Source organism: Lissotriton helveticus, chromosome 8 (assembly GCF_964261635.1).
Source record: "Lissotriton helveticus chromosome 8, aLisHel1.1, whole genome shotgun sequence".
NCBI lineage: Eukaryota > Metazoa > Chordata > Amphibia > Caudata > Salamandridae > Lissotriton > Lissotriton helveticus.
In genome coordinates, this window is record NC_136069.1 from 1,486,868,256 (window position 1) to 1,486,886,482 (window position 18,227).

Consider the following 18,227-nt stretch of genomic DNA (forward strand, 5'->3'; position numbering starts at 1 on the left):
GGTCGACCCAGCCTTTTATCCATCTGAGGTCAATAAAATGAGTACCGTTGGGTAACAATAAACATCTGTTATTTAGCACCAAGGTACCTACGGGTGAACGTGCCCTTTACAAATACACAGGTTATATTATGTTAAAGCCCCTGGCTGCCTGACTCTGACATAGTGTGTCAGTCAAGTTGATTTTGCTCAATCTGACAAACACTAATCCTACTTTGCTATGGGCAGGCCCCTTCCTGCCTTAATGAAAGGCTGCCACTGACATCTTATACTTGAAAGAGAGTACTCCAAAAAACATCTAACACACAATATAGTATCTTCGAGGATGACTTTTCACATCTAAAGAGCATTGTCACCTTGCTTGGCAGACATGTTGGCGTAAATCTGTCATTAAGTTATGAAAGTGTCCCACACATGCCAATATTTTTCATGGTGTATGGGAAAGATTCCTCTACCCAGAAACTATATGAAAGAATACACTGGGAAAATAACCGAATACACATTTCCACTAATCCTAAACAGACAGATTGTCTACTTGTGAAAAATAGTAAGGTTTGGGGACAAAGTCTGATATTTGTAGATTTCAAGAATACCTCCACTTTTTAATGCAAAAAGTTAAGATCTGATGGAAATGACTGAAAGATGATATTCTAGCTGTGATATTTTTGTGCTCGATATTCTGAGATACCACCTCTGAAACTCAGAGATTTATATTCACCTTTTAAGAAGGGTTCTTCTTCTGGACAATCATAAACCATACTACTACTTTAACTTCCTGCCTTATGGTAAGTGAGCACCGGTAGGGGTCACAGAGATATTCAGCTTTCCTTCTGGTAGGAATGTGCCTGACAAAAACACTCATTGAGGGCATCAGTGATAATAATTTGCTGAAGTGCAAATTGTTGCACACTTTTAAAATAGGGCTCGTGGTCTAATTTCAGTCATATATATGGAAATATGACTTCCAAAAGTTTGTCCACTCTAAAAAAAGCATCTTAAATGCTCAGACTTGTTAACAATTTTATACATGCCATTTCTGTAGACAAAGTAGGGTAATTATAAATGTGTAAGCAACGATAAACTGCTCTGAGCACCATTCAAGTCCGGATATATCTCCTCAGCTAAAAATCTAACTTTCTTTGTAGGTTCCGAGCAGGAAGACGCGAAGGCTTTTGGATAAAAACAAGACCTTCCACGCAACATGTGGTATCACCATATGTGTAGCTTCAGGTAAGAATTCAACATCGTTAATCATCCTTTACGCACATTTTGAGCATAACAACAATCTGCCTGGAAGGGTCACTTGCAGGACCTGTTAAACCAGCAAAAAGCAATACCTCGGCGGGGATGCATTCGTGCGAATATACACAGTGGAGGGAATAATGTTATCAGGAAGTGGATAGTGTATGAGCCATGGAGGCTGCGTCAGAGAATGTGGCTGTCCAGGCCTGAGGTGATGCTGAATGAATGTAAACTGGAAGGGCGAGATTTTGATCGATACCTTATCACTATTGATCCAAACCTCGATCTGGTCGACTGAACCTTTGTTGCCTGTCTTTGAGGAAGAAAGTGCATCTATTACCAAGCTAGTTCACCCAATAAAGGACTTCGCTCCCAAAGATCACAAACAACTTCTAGCTTTCAAAAGTTTATTGTAAGGATAGGATAAGCTGCAAATACAGGCATCTCAGAATGAGATTCACGAGATACACAGGTCCAACTACATACATGTGCTCTCTGAAAGCCCTCAGACGAGCAACGGAAATTACTAACACAAGTTCTAAGAATAATAAAGCTATCAGCATTGACGCATATCTCTCCTTCATTTAAGTTGGAGAAAAACGCACAGGTTAGGCTGTCCCTACCCTGCTCTAGATGGTATCCCTACTTAACCAAATCCCAACCTAACAAAGGTGTCAGCAGTGAATGACCCCCAAGGGAAGTCACTCACTCTAAGTCTCTTGGTGAAAACCTATAGTTCTCCAGTCATGACCCCTCTCTGCCTACCCATCCGCTCTCTAAAGGGTCCTCAGGTATCTGCTCTAACTCCACCCAGGGGTGCTGTCCCTAATACAAAACAGTCAACAACATTTGAGACGCCCCTCGTGAGACGCCCCTCACGTGGTGTAGCTTCTGGCTTTTTCCATGCTGCTTTGTATTGGGTCTCATACGTTGGAGTTGACCTTGCTTCTCAGACTCTTCTCCGGCCCGCTGATACCCCTTAAACATTCCGGAACCCTCCTCCATGTCTGGGCCGTCTACTGAACAGACCTCTATTCATTTTATTTATAATTGGATTCCCCCTTTTCTCTTGCAGACAGACATCTGCAGCCAAGATCCCAACTCTCATAGACTTCCAAAAAGGTTTGCAACATTTCTCGGCCCAGACATGTACGTGTAAATCAATGTTAAAACATTTCAGGCCTACAGCATTTCTCATAATGATTATAGCATTCAACTTCTTCATTAATTAAGCATGTTAATACTCTTATTCTATTATTCAGTAAACACATCTATAAATCATGGCCCATTAATGCAATGACCAAAACATTAGTTCATCTATGTCGTGAAAAGAAACACCTTCCCTTTTAGCACTGGCCCTGAGGCCTACCACATTCTGCGTTTAACCACATGCCATCTTACATTTAACAGCTACACGACATGGATTCAGAAATAATCACATCTAATAAAATCATATAGTGTCACACATTTCTGTATTAGTTCCACTTCTACTTAAATCTCTACATTAGCTATACATTCAGAATATAATTGCAGATACTACTAGCACTCATGGCATTTCTCCTCATGATTTGTGCTTACTACGGGTAAGTGTGATGCACTCATACATTTAGGTCAGTTTGCGCTCTCTCAGTTCCCCCCTTTGATGACCTCTCGGGGTCATCACTAACATTTAAACTGCAGTTATTGCTAGCATAACTTGTCTCTGCGCTTCCAGAGCCCTCAGACTCCTGTACTGATTATCTTGTATGGCAGCCAATCTCTGCAGCTGCTCTCTTTGGGCCCTTTCTGACCTTCTTGCTCTGTACCATTTGAATACCCTCACCAATCCCCACAATATGATCCCACAGATCAATATTATGATGATAGGTTTTAGTATATACCACACAAAGCTTTTGCCTAAGGTGGAAATCCACCCTCCAACTTCACTCATTCCGTGGCCCACCTTTTCCCAGACATTTTCTCTACTCAAATCTTCGATCTCTTTGTGAATATCAGTTATGTTCCTAATAACTTTCTCAAGGGGCTTTGAATTGTCTGGAATGTAAGTACAACATTCCTGGACCTTCAAAGCCTTACAGACTCCGCCCTCTTTTGCTAGTAGGACATCTAACGCAAGACGGTTCTGAAGAACCATAGCCCTTATCGATTGCATCTCTCCTTCTACCAGCATTAAGGACTGAGCAGTGCTGGCAGACAACCTGTCGACGACTGTTGCCAGTCGTCTAATTTTAACATCATTAAGGATTAGACCCAAAAGAGGGAACATAGCTCCAAAGACATCTCCAACCATTTCTGCATCTCCTATATCTCTCCTACCCCTCGATGATGTCTTGCCCTCGATGATCACTAAGTCTTGTGCATGATATATTTTGGGGAAGACAATTGCTAGGTAACATGATCCATACCAGTTGTCAGGTAGCCTCACGTAGGCATTTCTTCCACATACAAAATACACATTTGGAATCACTTGCATTCCCTTCAGGAAATCCTTAGTATAGTACTCTATATTGAAAGCATGTTCACAGTCGACTTCTCCCACGTATACATTTTCATAATACGTTTTGGCTCGGTGAAGACATAGCTTTCCTCTCTGCGTCTTATCTAACGCTATTGGACCACTACTACCCTTTCTCTTGTGTGCCTTCTCTTCCTCGGTCCAATCTGTTTTCCATTGTCCTGATTTTTTCAAAATCTTTTGTCTCCTGTAACGATCATCCACCTGCCCTATGAACTTCTTCTCGACTTCTGACACCTTGCATGTCAGGTTATTTCTACGGGCATGTGAAGTATCTAAGGTAATCCAAGGAATGAAGAACTTGGCCAATCTGTCTTCACTCTTCCAGTAGTCCCATTTGTTCATCTGCTTATAATTTGGGACTTCTGGCAACACTGAATCATAGTTGGAGAAATAGTATTCAAAACTATCTCTCTCATAAAATATACTAAGCAGTAAGCTACATGTAATGCCATATGTCAGCGGGAGGTGATGATATCTAATGCCTTCATCTACAGACGCCGGCAACTGCATGCAGACGTAACAGTCCTTAACCTCCATGGCATCCACGTATTCATATAAGAGTTTAGCATAAGCATTTGACCTAAAGTCTCCTTGGGACTCATCTACGTGTAACCTGCGGGCTTCTGCAGCTAATAACGCCTTCTCTTGAGTGTTTTCCCTTTTCTCACCAGCAACAGTGGGTGTAAGCGTTTCTACAGATTTCACATCAGTTACCTTCGCCTCTTCCTCATGTCCCTTTACATAAGAAATTGTTACCACTAAAGCTATTAATATTATCACTCCTACTATTAGTGTACCTATTATACATTTAGCTCTGCGGTTCTGGGTGCCGGCTTCCATTTCGTCAGACAATATGGCTCTCTCTTATCTTAGCAAAAAGTTCTTTTCTTCTCGTTCCTTTACAGTCTCTTTTTAATCCTTTTGTCTTTAGAATCCACACAACTGGAAGCTGACAACCTTTTTCGCAAAAGTCCTTTAACAGTTCAATAAAGACAACCCTAGCCCTTCTCCATCAACTCAAGGGAAGTTCCCTAATATTCTCTGCTTCCTGGGCGCTAGGTAATCTTCTTTTTCTGCTTGCTTTATTTACAAAGTCCTTTAAGCATCTACTATCAAGTTTGTGCCTGCAGCTTCGATAGCAAAGTTCAGTATTTCCAAACGAAGATTGTGCTCTTCATGTGCTGTTATCGTTGTACCAAAGTCGGGGAATTGCAATTCTGAAAGAAACATATGTTTTAACTTGCTGAGGCGGGGAGGTCTGGGGAGCATGAATGTTAGTGACCCTTCTTGTTCGACTCCGGGTACCAACAGTCGTATTTCCACGGTGACGATGGGCTCAGAACTGGACACCACCACCGCTCGGATCCTCCCTGTCTCCTGTTTCACAGACATTTGTCGCCAGATATGTCCACTCAGGGGTGGAGTATCTTCTACTAGGCACACGCACTCTTCTTGACCTTCTTCGGTCCGGTGCTTCAGCGCCCTGAACACCTTCTTCCGGGTCTGAGTCTTCTGATATCGGAGGAAGGGTTACCTCTGGAGTTGACCTCAGGCTAGAGCTCCTTCTTTGCGGCCAATTAGCTTCTCCACGTGCCCTTCTACTCCTTCTCCTTCTTGTCTGTTCTCGCTCTCTGTCAGACCTGTCAGTGTCTGACTCGTACTCCCAGCTACTTTCTCCTTCTGTAGCGTCGTCTGTTTCGCTGTTGTACTGACCGTCCTCAGCTTGGTCAGACTCGTTCCCTGCTTCCGCTGGCACCTCTACAGCTTGGCTAGCCCCCTCTATGGCTTCTCGGTCCTCTGTTGGACGTCTATCCGAGAGAGGAGCTGTTTCTTCCCGAGGTGCTGGAACCCTTCGCGTATGTGACGCGTGGATCCAATTGGGCAGGCCTCCCACCTTCACAGCCGTGTTCGTGATCAGGATGATCTGGAAGGGCCCACGCCAACGAACATCCAAGCAGCTTCTCCTCACATGTTTTTTCACCAGGACCCAGTCCCCAGGGTACAGGTCATGGCACGGGCCCTGGCACGATGGAACCTCGGCAGCCTGCACCTGAAGGGACACAGAACGAATGGCGTCAGACAGCCCCTTACAATAGTCCAGGATCATATCATCTGTGATATTTAACAGTGCAGTAGTTGGGACAGATGGCAGCCTCATTGCTCTCCCCATTAACACCTCATGTGGTGACAACCCCGTTCTTCTGTCTGGGGTACTACGAAGGCTCATGAGGACCAATGGCAGGGCGTCAGGCCAACTCAGGGTCGTTGAGGAGCACACCTTTGCAATTCGGGCTTTGATCGTGCCATTGATCTGCTCCACAATTCCTGAGGCTTCTGGTCGGTAACTGCAATGCAACTTCTGATCGATATTCAGAGCTGCACAAATCATCTTCACAAGCTCGCTGTTAAAATGCGTTCCCCTATCTGATTCCAAAAAGGCCGGCACCCCGAAGCGCGGAATGAGTTCCCTAAGCAGTAACTTGGCCACTGTGAGGGTGTCGCACCTACGTGTAGGGTATGCCTCAACCCATCTGGAGAATACACAAACAACCACCAGGACATAGCGGAGGCGGTTGCACCTCGGCATTTCAATGAAATCTATCTGCATTCGATTGAATGGACCTCCAGACCTTCCTATGTGACTCAGTGCAACTGGTGTTCTTTTCCCTACGTTCAGCTGCTGACAGGTCACACAACGCTGGCACACTGCTTCTGCTGCTATTCTAAACTTAGGATTGTACCAAGTCTGTCTAAACACTCTCAGCATAGCGTCTCTCCCTAGGTGTACGGGACCATGTATGTGTCTGGCCATTGGGCTCACCATCTCATTGGGCAATACTGCTCTGCCATCTGCTGAGACCCAAAAATGGGACTCACCCACTACACATCCTGCCTTTTCCCATGTTTCTTTTTCAAAATCAGGAGCATTTTCTTGCATGTTTGCCAGTTCATCCCAAGTATCAACAGTTTCCAATATCATGGCTAATTCAGTCCTTACATTTATTCCACCCACTTCCACCTCTGTGAAAGAGTACCCTTGTTCTGCGCAATACCGCGCGACTTCGTCGGCATATCTATTGCCTTTCGAGACGAAGTCCTCATTTCTGGTATGTGCGGTGCACTTTACAACTGCGATACCTGCTGGGCATTGCAACGCCTCTAACAACAGGCGCACAAACTCTCCATTGCGAATGGGAGAGCCTGAAGAGGTCATGAACCCTCTTTGAGACCATAACTGCCCGTAATCATGAACCACCCCATAACCATATTGGCTGTCGGTGTATATGGTGACTCGAATTTGATTGCTTGCCAAGCAAGCACGTGTCAAGGCAATAATCTCGGCTACCTGAGCGGAGTGTACTCCTTCCAGGCACCCAGCTTCCACAACTCCAGTAATTGTACAAACAGCATAAGCTGCTCTCAACTGCCCAACTTCGTCTCTTACACATGAGCCATCGACAAAGAAAATTTCGTCTGGGTCGGTCAGTGGCTCATCTACGATGTCGGGTCTGGGTTTGGTGCATAGTTCAGTCACATCGAGGCAGTCATGGTCTGTACATTCATCATCATCCTCGATATCATTTGGGAGTGGCATCAAGGTGGCAGGGTTCAAAACAGAGCATCTCTTGAGGGTCACATTCTCTGCAGCAAGAATAACTTGCTCATAGCGCGTGAGCCTGCTGTTGGTCAGATGCTGTGTTTTGGTCCTGGTCATCAACAGTTCAACAGAATGGGGCACGCACACCTCTAACGGGTGCCCCATGACGATATTTTCACATCTCTCAATGCTGACACCCGTTGCAGCAACGGATTTGAGACATCCGGGCAACGCTGCGGCTACTGGGTCTAAAGTAGCCGAGAAATAAGCAACTGGTCTACGGGCATTCCCATGGATTTGGACTAACACAGACAACGCGCAACCTTCTCTCTCACAACAGTAAAGCAAAAATGGTTTATTGTAATCAGGCATTCCCAATGCCGGAGCACGACACAGGTCCTCTCGCAGCTGTAGGAATGCCATCAAACAGTCTTTGTCCCATGGTACCGGATCGCTCACCTCCTTATGCGTCAGTTTTTGCAAGGGCTTTGCTTTCAGTGAAAAGTTCGCGATCCACTGTCGGCAATAACCCACCATCCCTAGGAACATCCTGACCTCTCTCTGTGTCTTTGGCGCATTCATTTTCATGATCGCCTCTATCCTGTCTGGTGACACCTTTCGCTTGCCTTTCTCTATTCTGTGTCCCAAGTACTGCACTTCTGTCAGGCAGTACTGCAACTTTCCCGGGGACACCTTGTGCCCATTGGCAGCTAGGTGATTTAACAAAGCAATGGAGTCCTCCCTGCAAGCTTCTTCTGTTTCTGACGCCACGAGGAGGTCGTCTATGTACTGGACCAGAACTGACTTCTGGGGCAGCACTAGACTTTCAAGATTTTTCTTCAAAAGCTGGTTAAAGATCGATGGGCTCTCTGTATACCCCTGAGGAATGCGACACCATGTTAGGACGCGACCTTCCAGCTTAAATGCGAAAAGAAAATGGCTTTCTTCGTCCAGAGGGATCGAAAAGAAAGCCTGACAAAGATCGATCACAGTGAACCACTCAGCTTGGAATGGAATCTGAAACAGTATCACTGATGGATTCGGCACCACTGGACAACACGAAACGACTATGTTATTAATCTTTCGGAGGTCCTGCACTATCCGAAATTTCCCATTTGGTTTCTGCAGACCCATAATCGGGGAGTTGCATGGACTACCCACGATTTCTTTCAGTATTCCCTGTTTAATCATGGACTCGATCACGGGTTTTATGCCTGCAATCGTTTCTGGAGTCAATTTATATTGGGGTGTTCTTGGGAACTCAGCATGCGGTTTCACTACAATTTTCACTGGGTCCACCCCTTTGACCAATCCTATCTCTTCCCCAGTGAAATCCCATACTTCTGGTGCCACTGTCTCTCTCAAGTCCCAGGGGAGCTCATCTACTGTCAAAGTAGGGTACAGCTCCACGCATATTCTTGAGTTTGCAACTTTGAAGTCTGCGTCATCATCATTGGTCAATACCTCCACTCCCTGAGGTGTACAGTATATTGTACAATTCAATTTACATAACAGGTCTCTACCTAGCAGACACACAGGACTTGAATCGCAAACCACAAACTGGTGCTCATCGCTGTACTTCCCTATTTTCACCTGTACCGGTTCTGTCAATTGGCTGGTTATTCTCCTGTTTGCGACCCCTACCACTTGTATGGTCTCTCCAGACATGGGCAGGTCTGGAACTGCAGCTGATCTGATCGTGGACCTAGTGGCTCCTGTGTCCACCAGAAATGTCGTGGGGCACCCTGCTACTTCTGCTTCGACATAGGGTCCCCTCTGGTCCACCTCCAAGGCTGCCCCGAGGGTGCAGTCTTCTCTTTCCACTCTCTGTCCGGTTAATGGGTCCACATAATAACACTCTTCTCCTTCTACAAACAGGGGCATCTGTCTATAGGTCTTACCCATAGTCCCTACTCGAGGAGGTTGCGGGAACTGGGCTCGGGGAGGAGCCCCCCCCCTTTGAGCACCTTTCCCTGGTATGGCTTCACCCCTCTTGTAGGCGCGCTCTGGACCTCTTCCTCCTCTATCTCTTGTTCTCCTATCTCTACGTTGTAGGGACACTCGCGTTTCCAATGCCCCACCTCGTTACACTGGTGGCACCTAGTCGTTTTCTTCAAGGCAGCTATGTCTATTCTGGGTCTAAAGGTGGAACTCTCCTCATTGCCCTTGTTCTGACTGTACTGCTTCTTTCCTCCTGTACCTGTTCCTTGCTGCTGTTGCTGCTGTCCCCCCTTCCCTGCTGCCTGCATCTGTACCACCATCAACTTTTCTTTTAGTTTCTTAGCCTTGGAGTCTATCTCATCACAGCAGTACCTGGCATATCTCAGTATTTCGTCTAGGGGTTTACTTTGCCAACAAATCGAGTGTTGCTGAATCATTAAACTAATATCCGGTCTCAGTCCCAGGACGAACTTGGACACGAATTGCCCTATGTCTTTTGGATCCATTACATCCAGGCCGCTATACTGTTTAAACGCCTTCAGTAATCTCTCGTAATATTCGTGGACGGTCTCTTTGGGTTCCTGTCTGGTTCGGTCTATTCTGACCCAATCTATGTCTTGCATTGGCACTTTCTCTTTCAGCCAAGTCATCACTCTCTCGAATTTTGCCATCACAATCTCGGACGGCCCATTAGTCTTAGCATCTCTCTCCGGCTCCGTTGTGGGCCACTCAGCGCTAACCTTGCATGCTGTCCACAGATCTCCTGGTACTACAATGTCGAACAGCGTGTTCAAATCTATCCATAGGACCTTTGAGATTTTTACGAATCTCTCGACTTGCTTGTACCACTCCACTGGGTTTTCCCGCAATTTGGGGAAGGAGGTGGTAAAAGCAGCTAAATCTCCCCTACTCCAAGGGACATGCACATAGTTCCCATTGGCGACTTCACGCAAAGGGTATGCTTCTATTCCCTGCAGTCCTCCTGGTGTCATACCAAGCGTGCTTCTCCTGACGGTCCCTTTCTTGGACCACCTCTCTTCCCACTTATCTAGTGCCCTCCATGTCCTTATTCCAGTGATCAGTTCCCTTATGTGCGTTTTCAGCCCAATCGTTCTCCTCTCATCTAGGTCTCGATCTGTATAATGTAACCTGTGGTTACCCTGTAATGCTTTGGTTCTTGACAGGTCCACCATATATTTGCCTGCTAGTTCGACTAACTTCTCATGGATTGCTCTCGCTTTTCGAGTGATGTCCTTTGCCATATACAGTATTTCATCCTGCTCATACATTTCCATTCTTTCTAAAGGCAGGGTACCATCTATCATGTCATCCAGGTCTGACCTTAAGCTGGCGACATCGAGTCTCTTAGCTTTTATCTCAGCTCGCAATATGTCTTTCGAAGGGGGCTCACTGGTCTCCCTACCATCCCAACTCCGAGCTCTACGTTTGGGCTCGGGAGAGTTAATGAGTGCTCTCCCTTGCTCCCATCTCTCCAGGTCCCATGCTCGGCCATCCGATCTTGGAAGGTGATGGAACACGGGCCTGTTACCCCCACTCTTGCTCTGCCCACTCTCTTCTTCTTCTCTCCTTTCACCGTACGCCTCTCTGTTATTTTCCCTCTGGTCGCTACTCTCCCTTTGCCTAGTATCGCTCAGTATCCGATACGATCCTTCCTGGTTCCCCATATTCCCTGGGCTGCGCTCATTTCCGTCATCACAGGGACTATGATGCGACCTCTCACAACTCCCATTCAGTTCTCTGGTGCCGGGCACACAGTGTGGACACTTAAAGCTGTTTCTGTACTCTTGCGCTCTCCTCTCCCCTTCACTGAGTATTGGGCGCGCCACCCCTCCACTCCCGGGGCCCCCGTTTTCCAGGTCTGTTCTATCTCCACTCCGGGCCCAATGGGTGACTCCCCTACTATCTCTCTCTCTACAGTCCCACTCCGGGCTGCTCTCCCCAGCCCCGCAGTGAGTCCGAGCTCTGCTGTCCTGACTTTCCCTTTCAGCTTCTGCAGCTATGATGCTCTTGTGAGCCTCCACTGCCTCATCCCACTTCTTCATGTACTCATTTAGCTCTTGAAAGGATTTTCGTCCACATCCCCTCAGATCCGCTGGCCATCTAGGGCCCCCAGGATCCCCTCCTGGATCCCCTGCTGTGTGCATCGGGGTGCTCCACTCTCTTGGTATCGGCATCTGACTTGGGGAATTAATCGTATCGTTCCTCCTTGCCGTCCCTGCTCTTTCTCTGTCCTTCCGTACCCGTTCTTCCCCTCTTGCTCTCTCTTGGTCATATATCGATATTATAGGACCTATGGTAACAGGTACCTGTAGTGCATCTGGTAATGCGTAGGATGTGGCGCTCTCCGTTTCCGGCGCTCTTTGTACCACAAACCTCCCGACTACCTGTTGCACCTGACTAGGCTGGGACAGCTCTTTCTTTGCCTCAGGATCCCACTCTGAACTGGGAAGCGGTCCATGCTCTCCTGCATTGCCCCCCTTTTCTCTTTCACTATGCTCGACCTCTCCCCCTGCTCTATTATACGGGGGTGGCCTGTCTGTCAATAGTCTGTTTATCAGGCTGTCCTCTGTTTCGCTCTCATCATCTTCTTCTAGGGGGCTTTTATTACCGGGCACCTCTAACACTGGGTACAGTTTATTTACTTCCATGTTATGCACTCTCCATCTTTTAGCATCCGCATCCCACCTGGCATCCTGTACTGCCCTTACCGATCGTTTCACCCTTTCTTGTCGTCTGTTCATATTCTTTTCATGCGCTGCCCTAATCCATGCATCAAGAGCTTCAAACTGGGTCGGTCTAGGCAAGGGTCTCATTGAGGTCATGACTGATTTTAATCGATGTAACACCTCTAATCTGAACGTCCCGTACTTCGGGAACGTCAGTTCCTCATTTCCTTCCGTAATCTTACTCCACTCTGATATCCAAAGGATCGTATGCAACCCAACATTCACTGCCATGTAACGAGCCGGCGTACCCTCCGGCGGGGCTTCTTCCCCTTCATACGATCCCCGCTTCTCTTTTTTAAACACCGCTCTCAGCCATTTAAAACACTTCATAATTATGCGCACAATATCCAGCCTCGCTACTCTGTTTACTTCCTGATGACAATCCACCAATCCTGTCGCGGCTTTGCTAACTTGGCCTATCGCAGCGCGGTCTTTCTCCGGTCGGCCAATCACAGCTCGACACTTTCTGACGTCTTTGCTAGCTGGCCTATCACGGCGCGGTCTTTCTCCGGTCAGCCAATCACTGCGCGACACTTCCTGACGTCACTTTTCTCCGCTTCGCAGCAGCACCCCTCCTTTCTCAACTCGTCTCCCGGTCATGCATGCGTCCCATTCATACACCGAAAAATGACTACTTCCGACCAAGCGGTCACTTCCCTCGACTGTACGTCCACAGTCTATATGTAATTGTCAACACAACTGACGAAATGTCTATCGTCTCTCTGATAGGTTGCTTACACACACAGTAACCTCCGACCAGCGTCCGTTACTCACGCACTCACTCTTACGTTCCCCCTATCTCGGTCTTTCGGGTGATCAATGGTACCTCATGACCCCCTTCACACTATTTGACAATTACTCTGGGTGTCCGATACACCCGAACCACTTAAGCTCTCCTTGAACTTAAGATTTCCACCGGTTGCGCGCGCTCACAACCTGTTCCACAGTCACTCTACAGACATTCAACTCCGCCAGACATTACAACATAGATACAATACAAAAACACCGCAATCTAACACGCATGACCCTTTATACTCACTCTCGACCGATACTGCTGCTTTTTCTGTCTCACGTCATCCGGATCTTCTTCGGCGGGCGATTCTTCCGATCATCGATTTCTAGGGGCCTTGGGGTAAGCTAACCTGGCCTAGGTCACCGTCCTCAAGAAGGCAACCATCCTCTATAGCTACCAACTGGAAGGGCGAGATTTTGATCGATACCTTATCACTATTGATCCAAACCTCGATCTGGTCGACTGAACCTTTGTTGCCTGTCTTTGAGGAAGAAAGTGCATCTATTACCAAGCTAGTTCACCCAATAAAGGACTTCGCTCCCAAAGATCACAAACAACTTCTAGCTTTCAAAAGTTTATTGTAAGGATAGGATAAGCTGCAAATACAGGCATCTCAGAATGAGATTCACGAGATACACAGGTCCAACTACATACATGTGCTCTCTGAAAGCCCTCAGACGAGCAACGGAAATTACTAACACAAGTTCTAAGAATAATAAAGCTATCAGCATTGACGCATATCTCTCCTTCATTTAAGTTGGAGAAAAACGCACAGGTTAGGCTGTCCCTACCCTGCTCTAGATGGTATCCCTACTTAACCAAATCCCAACCTAACAAAGGTGTCAGCAGTGAATGACCCCCAAGGGAAGTCACTCACTCTAAGTCTCTTGGTGAAAACCTATAGTTCTCCAGTCATGACCCCTCTCTGCCTACCCATCCGCTCTCTAAAGGGTCCTCAGGTATCTGCTCTAACTCCACCCAGGGGTGCTGTCCCTAATACAAAACAGTCAACAACATTTGAGACGCCCCTCGTGAGACGCCCCTCACGTGGTGTAGCTTCTGGCTTTTTCCATGCTGCTTTGTATTGGGTCTCATACGTTGGAGTTGACCTTGCTTCTCAGACTCTTCTCCGGCCCGCTGATACCCCTTAAACATTCCGGAACCCTCCTCCATGTCTGGGCCGTCTACTGAACAGACCTCTATTCATTTTATTTATAATTGGATTCCCCCTTTTCTCTTGCAGACAGACATCTGCAGCCAAGATCCCAACTCTCATAGACTTCCAAAAAGGTTTGCAACATTTCTCGGCCCAGACATGTACGTGTAAATCAATGTTAAAACATTTCAGGCCTACAGCATTTCTCATAATGATTATAGCATTCAACTTCTTCATTAATTAAGCATGTTAATACTCTTATTCTATTATTCAGTAAACACATCTATAAATCATGGCCCATTAATGCAATGACCAAAACATTAGTTCATCTATGTCGTGAAAAGAAACACCTTCCCTTTTAGCACTGGCCCTGAGGCCTACCACATTCTGCGTTTAACCACATGCCATCTTACATTTAACAGCTACACGACATGGATTCAGAAATAATCACATCTAATAAAATCATATAGTGTCACACATTTCTGTATTAGTTCCACTTCTACTTAAATCTCTACATTAGCTATACATTCAGAATATAATTGCAGATACTACTAGCACTCATGGCATTTCTCCTCATGATTTGTGCTTACTACGGGTAAGTGTGATGCACTCATACATTTAGGTCAGTTTGCGCTCTCTCAAAACCATGGGGGTCAAGCCTGCATTGCAGATACATGCTGGCTGTTTAAAGCTGGATAAAGAGAGTTGTGCTCGTATTTGACCTGTAGATCAGTGGTCCTTAACCTTTTGACATATATGGACCCCCACTGAATCAAGGCTGGAATCTGGGGACCCCCTTGAGTAATTATTGACAGCCGGGACCCCTGGCCCTGAGCAAAATCTATGATTTGGATTGCAAAACAATACACAAAAATACAAAAACAAGTGTACACCAAACAAATGCTTAAATATTTGAATATTTTGTGTAATTTATAATTAAATAGAAAAAAAGTTTCACATTTCCATTTTACTTGCTTATTTCTGTATACTTTATTAATTTTAAGCCGGTTCTGGTGACTTAGTAGACTGTTGCGTCCACTCTAGGGGCCTGTGTTCAACCTCATGGTCACATGTTCAAATCCCAGCAGGTCCACTCAGCCTTTCATCCTTCTAAGTTCGATAAAATGAGTGCCATTGAGTTGGGTAACAATAAACATCTTTTATTCAGCACCAAGATACCCTTCTAGGTGAACGTGTGCTTTACAAAAACACGTTATGTTATTGATTCATTTTAATATTATGTGACTACCAGAGCAGGCCTCACGGACCCCCAAGGGTCCTCGGGCCACAGGTTGAGACCACTGCTGTGGATGTTTCAAAAACATAAAAATTTTATAGGTGTGCCTAGAAGAAATGGACAAAACTTTGTGTCTAAATGGCATTCAGAGTGTCCTTAACCCCTTCCATGCTGCCGTCGGCTGCACTACCTCGCTGGTGCTGCCGTCGGCCAATGGCCAACGTGGCCTCGCCCGATTTGTGGAAGTGCCGCACTTCCGCAAAATCGGCGGTGCAGCCGAGGGGTTAAAATGGACATTCAAAGGTCTTAGGGAAGATCTAAGTCTATATAGGGAAGACCTAAGTCTATATATATGTGTCAGGTGCATTCTAAACTCCCACCTATTTAGAACGAGTTAAGAGGCAAAAAACTTCCGTGCTGGAGTACATATTGTAGTCAAGGCTGGCTGGTTCACTGTACAACTTTGACAAAGAATTCAGGAACTGAAGGCACTGAAGGCACTGCCTAAAAAGCATACAAAGAACTGACAGGAATGTGGGACCGTTGGCAGAGAGGAATGGTAAGCAAACTGACAGATGCTAGCAGTCAGAAAATAGTTCCAAAAGTCTGTAACATAGATGAAGCTAAAGTTATGCGCTTGCAAGACCACATGGTCCCTTCAAGAAGAGATCCTATTAAGCGGCAGTGGGAAAAGGATATAACGAGCATTTTCAATGCAATATGTCTTGCATTTGGTTCGAGTTAGAGCTATTGGCATTGTAAATGACAATATATTTTAACTATGTGTATTGGTTTGGCATGTAGCTGATCTATAAACAGAGACACAGCTGCAGCACTGCCTAGACGACTTAAAACAATGAATTACTACTGGGATAAGAAAAGCAACTGTAGCACTGTCTAGAGGACTTAGAATGAGGAATTACCAATGAGACCCGAGAAGCAGCTGCAGCACTGCCTGAAGGACATAGAATGAGGAATTACTGCCGGGACCAGAGAAGCAGATGCAGCACTGTCTAGAGTACTTAGAATGAGGAATGAGCACACGGCCACTGTGGCTCATGACGAGCTGAGCTCGTCATGAGCACCGGGGCGCTGTGCGCGCCCCCCTCCCCACAGCACAGCGGGGGAATTAGCCCCGCAGGCAAGGGGTTAAAGGGCTTTGATACCTTTATTTGCACTGTATAAAAATTTAAGAAATAAAAAGGAATGATAGGAGAAGTCCTTGCAGGTTTTTGAGTTGGGGGAGAGAAAAGATGCACTCTGTAGAGTGATGAAATAAAGCATGTTTGTATATAAGGGCGATGTGGCTGGGGTTGATTGGGGGAAGAGGCGACGGAGGACAGAGGGAGTGTAAACGAACACATGAGCACCTTGTGAGTGCTTAAAGCAACAAGATTCACAGTCACTTTCCAGTGTAACTAAATACTTACCAAAGATAAGCACCATGGCTTTAAATAGTGACTTAATGACCTGGTGTCAGGTTGTCATCCTAATCATTAAGTTTCCAGTTATGTTCTTTTGTGTGACAGGCTAATTAATTATCAATGTTGTACTCTTGCTTGCATTGATGCCAATTAGATTGCCACACCTGAAATCAGGAATTTATAGGTGAGGATTTCAGGACAGGAAACAGTATCCATAATGATCTTGAGTCAGGTGGTAACAACACCTTAGGTCATGGAGAGAGAAGACAGCTTTACCTGGGCATTGCTATTTTAGTTGGGATTGTGTGTTTGCAGTAATGCTGGTTAGAGTATAATTGCTTCCTAAACCCAGAAAAGATATTCAGTGTCACAGAATCCAGATCTAGGAACACTTATGTATTACTTTCTTAAGGAATTAGTAAAATGCTCTTCCAATGTATAGACACGAGGCGACGACCTTGACCGCATATTTTTGCATTTATATGTACTTTCTTTTTTTGGGTACTACAGTGGGGTTGATCAAGTAACTCATAAGCACTTAAATCGGTAGCAACGTTTTGTCTTGCTTCAGTCATATGCAGTGTAAACTAGTAAATACACTAACGGATAGCAGCGTTACCTGAGCAGAACTAACTGTCAGATGTTTCCACAGATGCTTCCCTTTTTTGTTATCTCCTTGACATGTGGGTTGCTTCTAGCCACTCCCACAGCACACGCATGTTAGCTTGGTAATTCCCCTTTTTAGGTTTCGACTGCAAAAAGCTGCGCAAGCAGCTTTTGCGCAGGAGAAATCTAATGAGAACTGTAGTGTGGCTTTGGGTCGGCCCTAGTCATTCATTGGCTGGCTCCATAAATGGAGCCTAGCCATTGGACGAGGGGCCTGTCCGTCAATGCCGGACCAGATTCGGAGGCGTTCCCGAGATTCTTTGGCTTTTGCCGACGTCACGCGACGTCAGCCGAAAGCCGGGAACGCCCCCGAATCTGGTCCGGCATTGCCGGCACCAGTGACTATCCTGCTCCTGATTGGTGAAGCTGCGTGGACGTCACTGCTGGTCCACGAGGGAGCCCACTCCTCGGGAAACTTCGCCGCCCGCCTGCCTGAGCTAGAGACGGGCCGCCGCGCTGCCCGCGGCGACCCGGAAGTGACCGGCCGGCCGGCCAATCCTAGCGCGGCCGGCCGGAAGTGCCCGCCCCCCGCAGCCCGGGGGAAGAAGGAAGACGGCAAGAAGTATGGCGGCGCCCGCGGGGCTCCCGTGGCCTGGAGGGAGCCCCGGGAGATGCGGAGGACGTTGCCGGTCTCCCATGCCAAAGAGGGAGACCGGAGAAGTGCCAGCGAGATTGCCGCCGTCGATGTTGCCGGTCTCCCATGCCGAAAAGGGAGACCGGAGAAGTGCCGCCGTCGCAAGGTGCAGGTGAGTCGATCTGCTTGCACAGGAGGAGCCCCGGGGAAAGAGAACGTCCCTCCGCGGCCCCGGAGAGTCCCGAGGAGCGGGAGCTCTCGTCCAGCAGCCGCCGGACCCGGTGAGTGCCTGCAAGGGGAGAGGGGCGTCGGGACACATTGTCAGTGTCCGCCC

At 46.8% G+C, this 18,227-nt stretch overlaps 1 protein-coding gene across 7 annotated transcripts in view; it reads left to right on the forward strand.

The window, feature by feature from the left end:
- The window catches only part of NOX4 (NADPH oxidase 4), an 840,225-nt gene that overhangs the window by 212,326 nt on the left and 609,672 nt on the right, over positions 1-18,227 (forward strand). For all 7 annotated transcript variants that reach the window (XM_078658423.1, XM_078658420.1, XM_078658421.1 and 4 more), the window contains one exon: positions 1,143-1,227. In XM_078658423.1, coding sequence (XP_078514549.1) covers positions 1,143-1,227 — 85 coding nt within the window. The remainder of the gene's footprint in view (positions 1-1,142; positions 1,228-18,227) is intronic.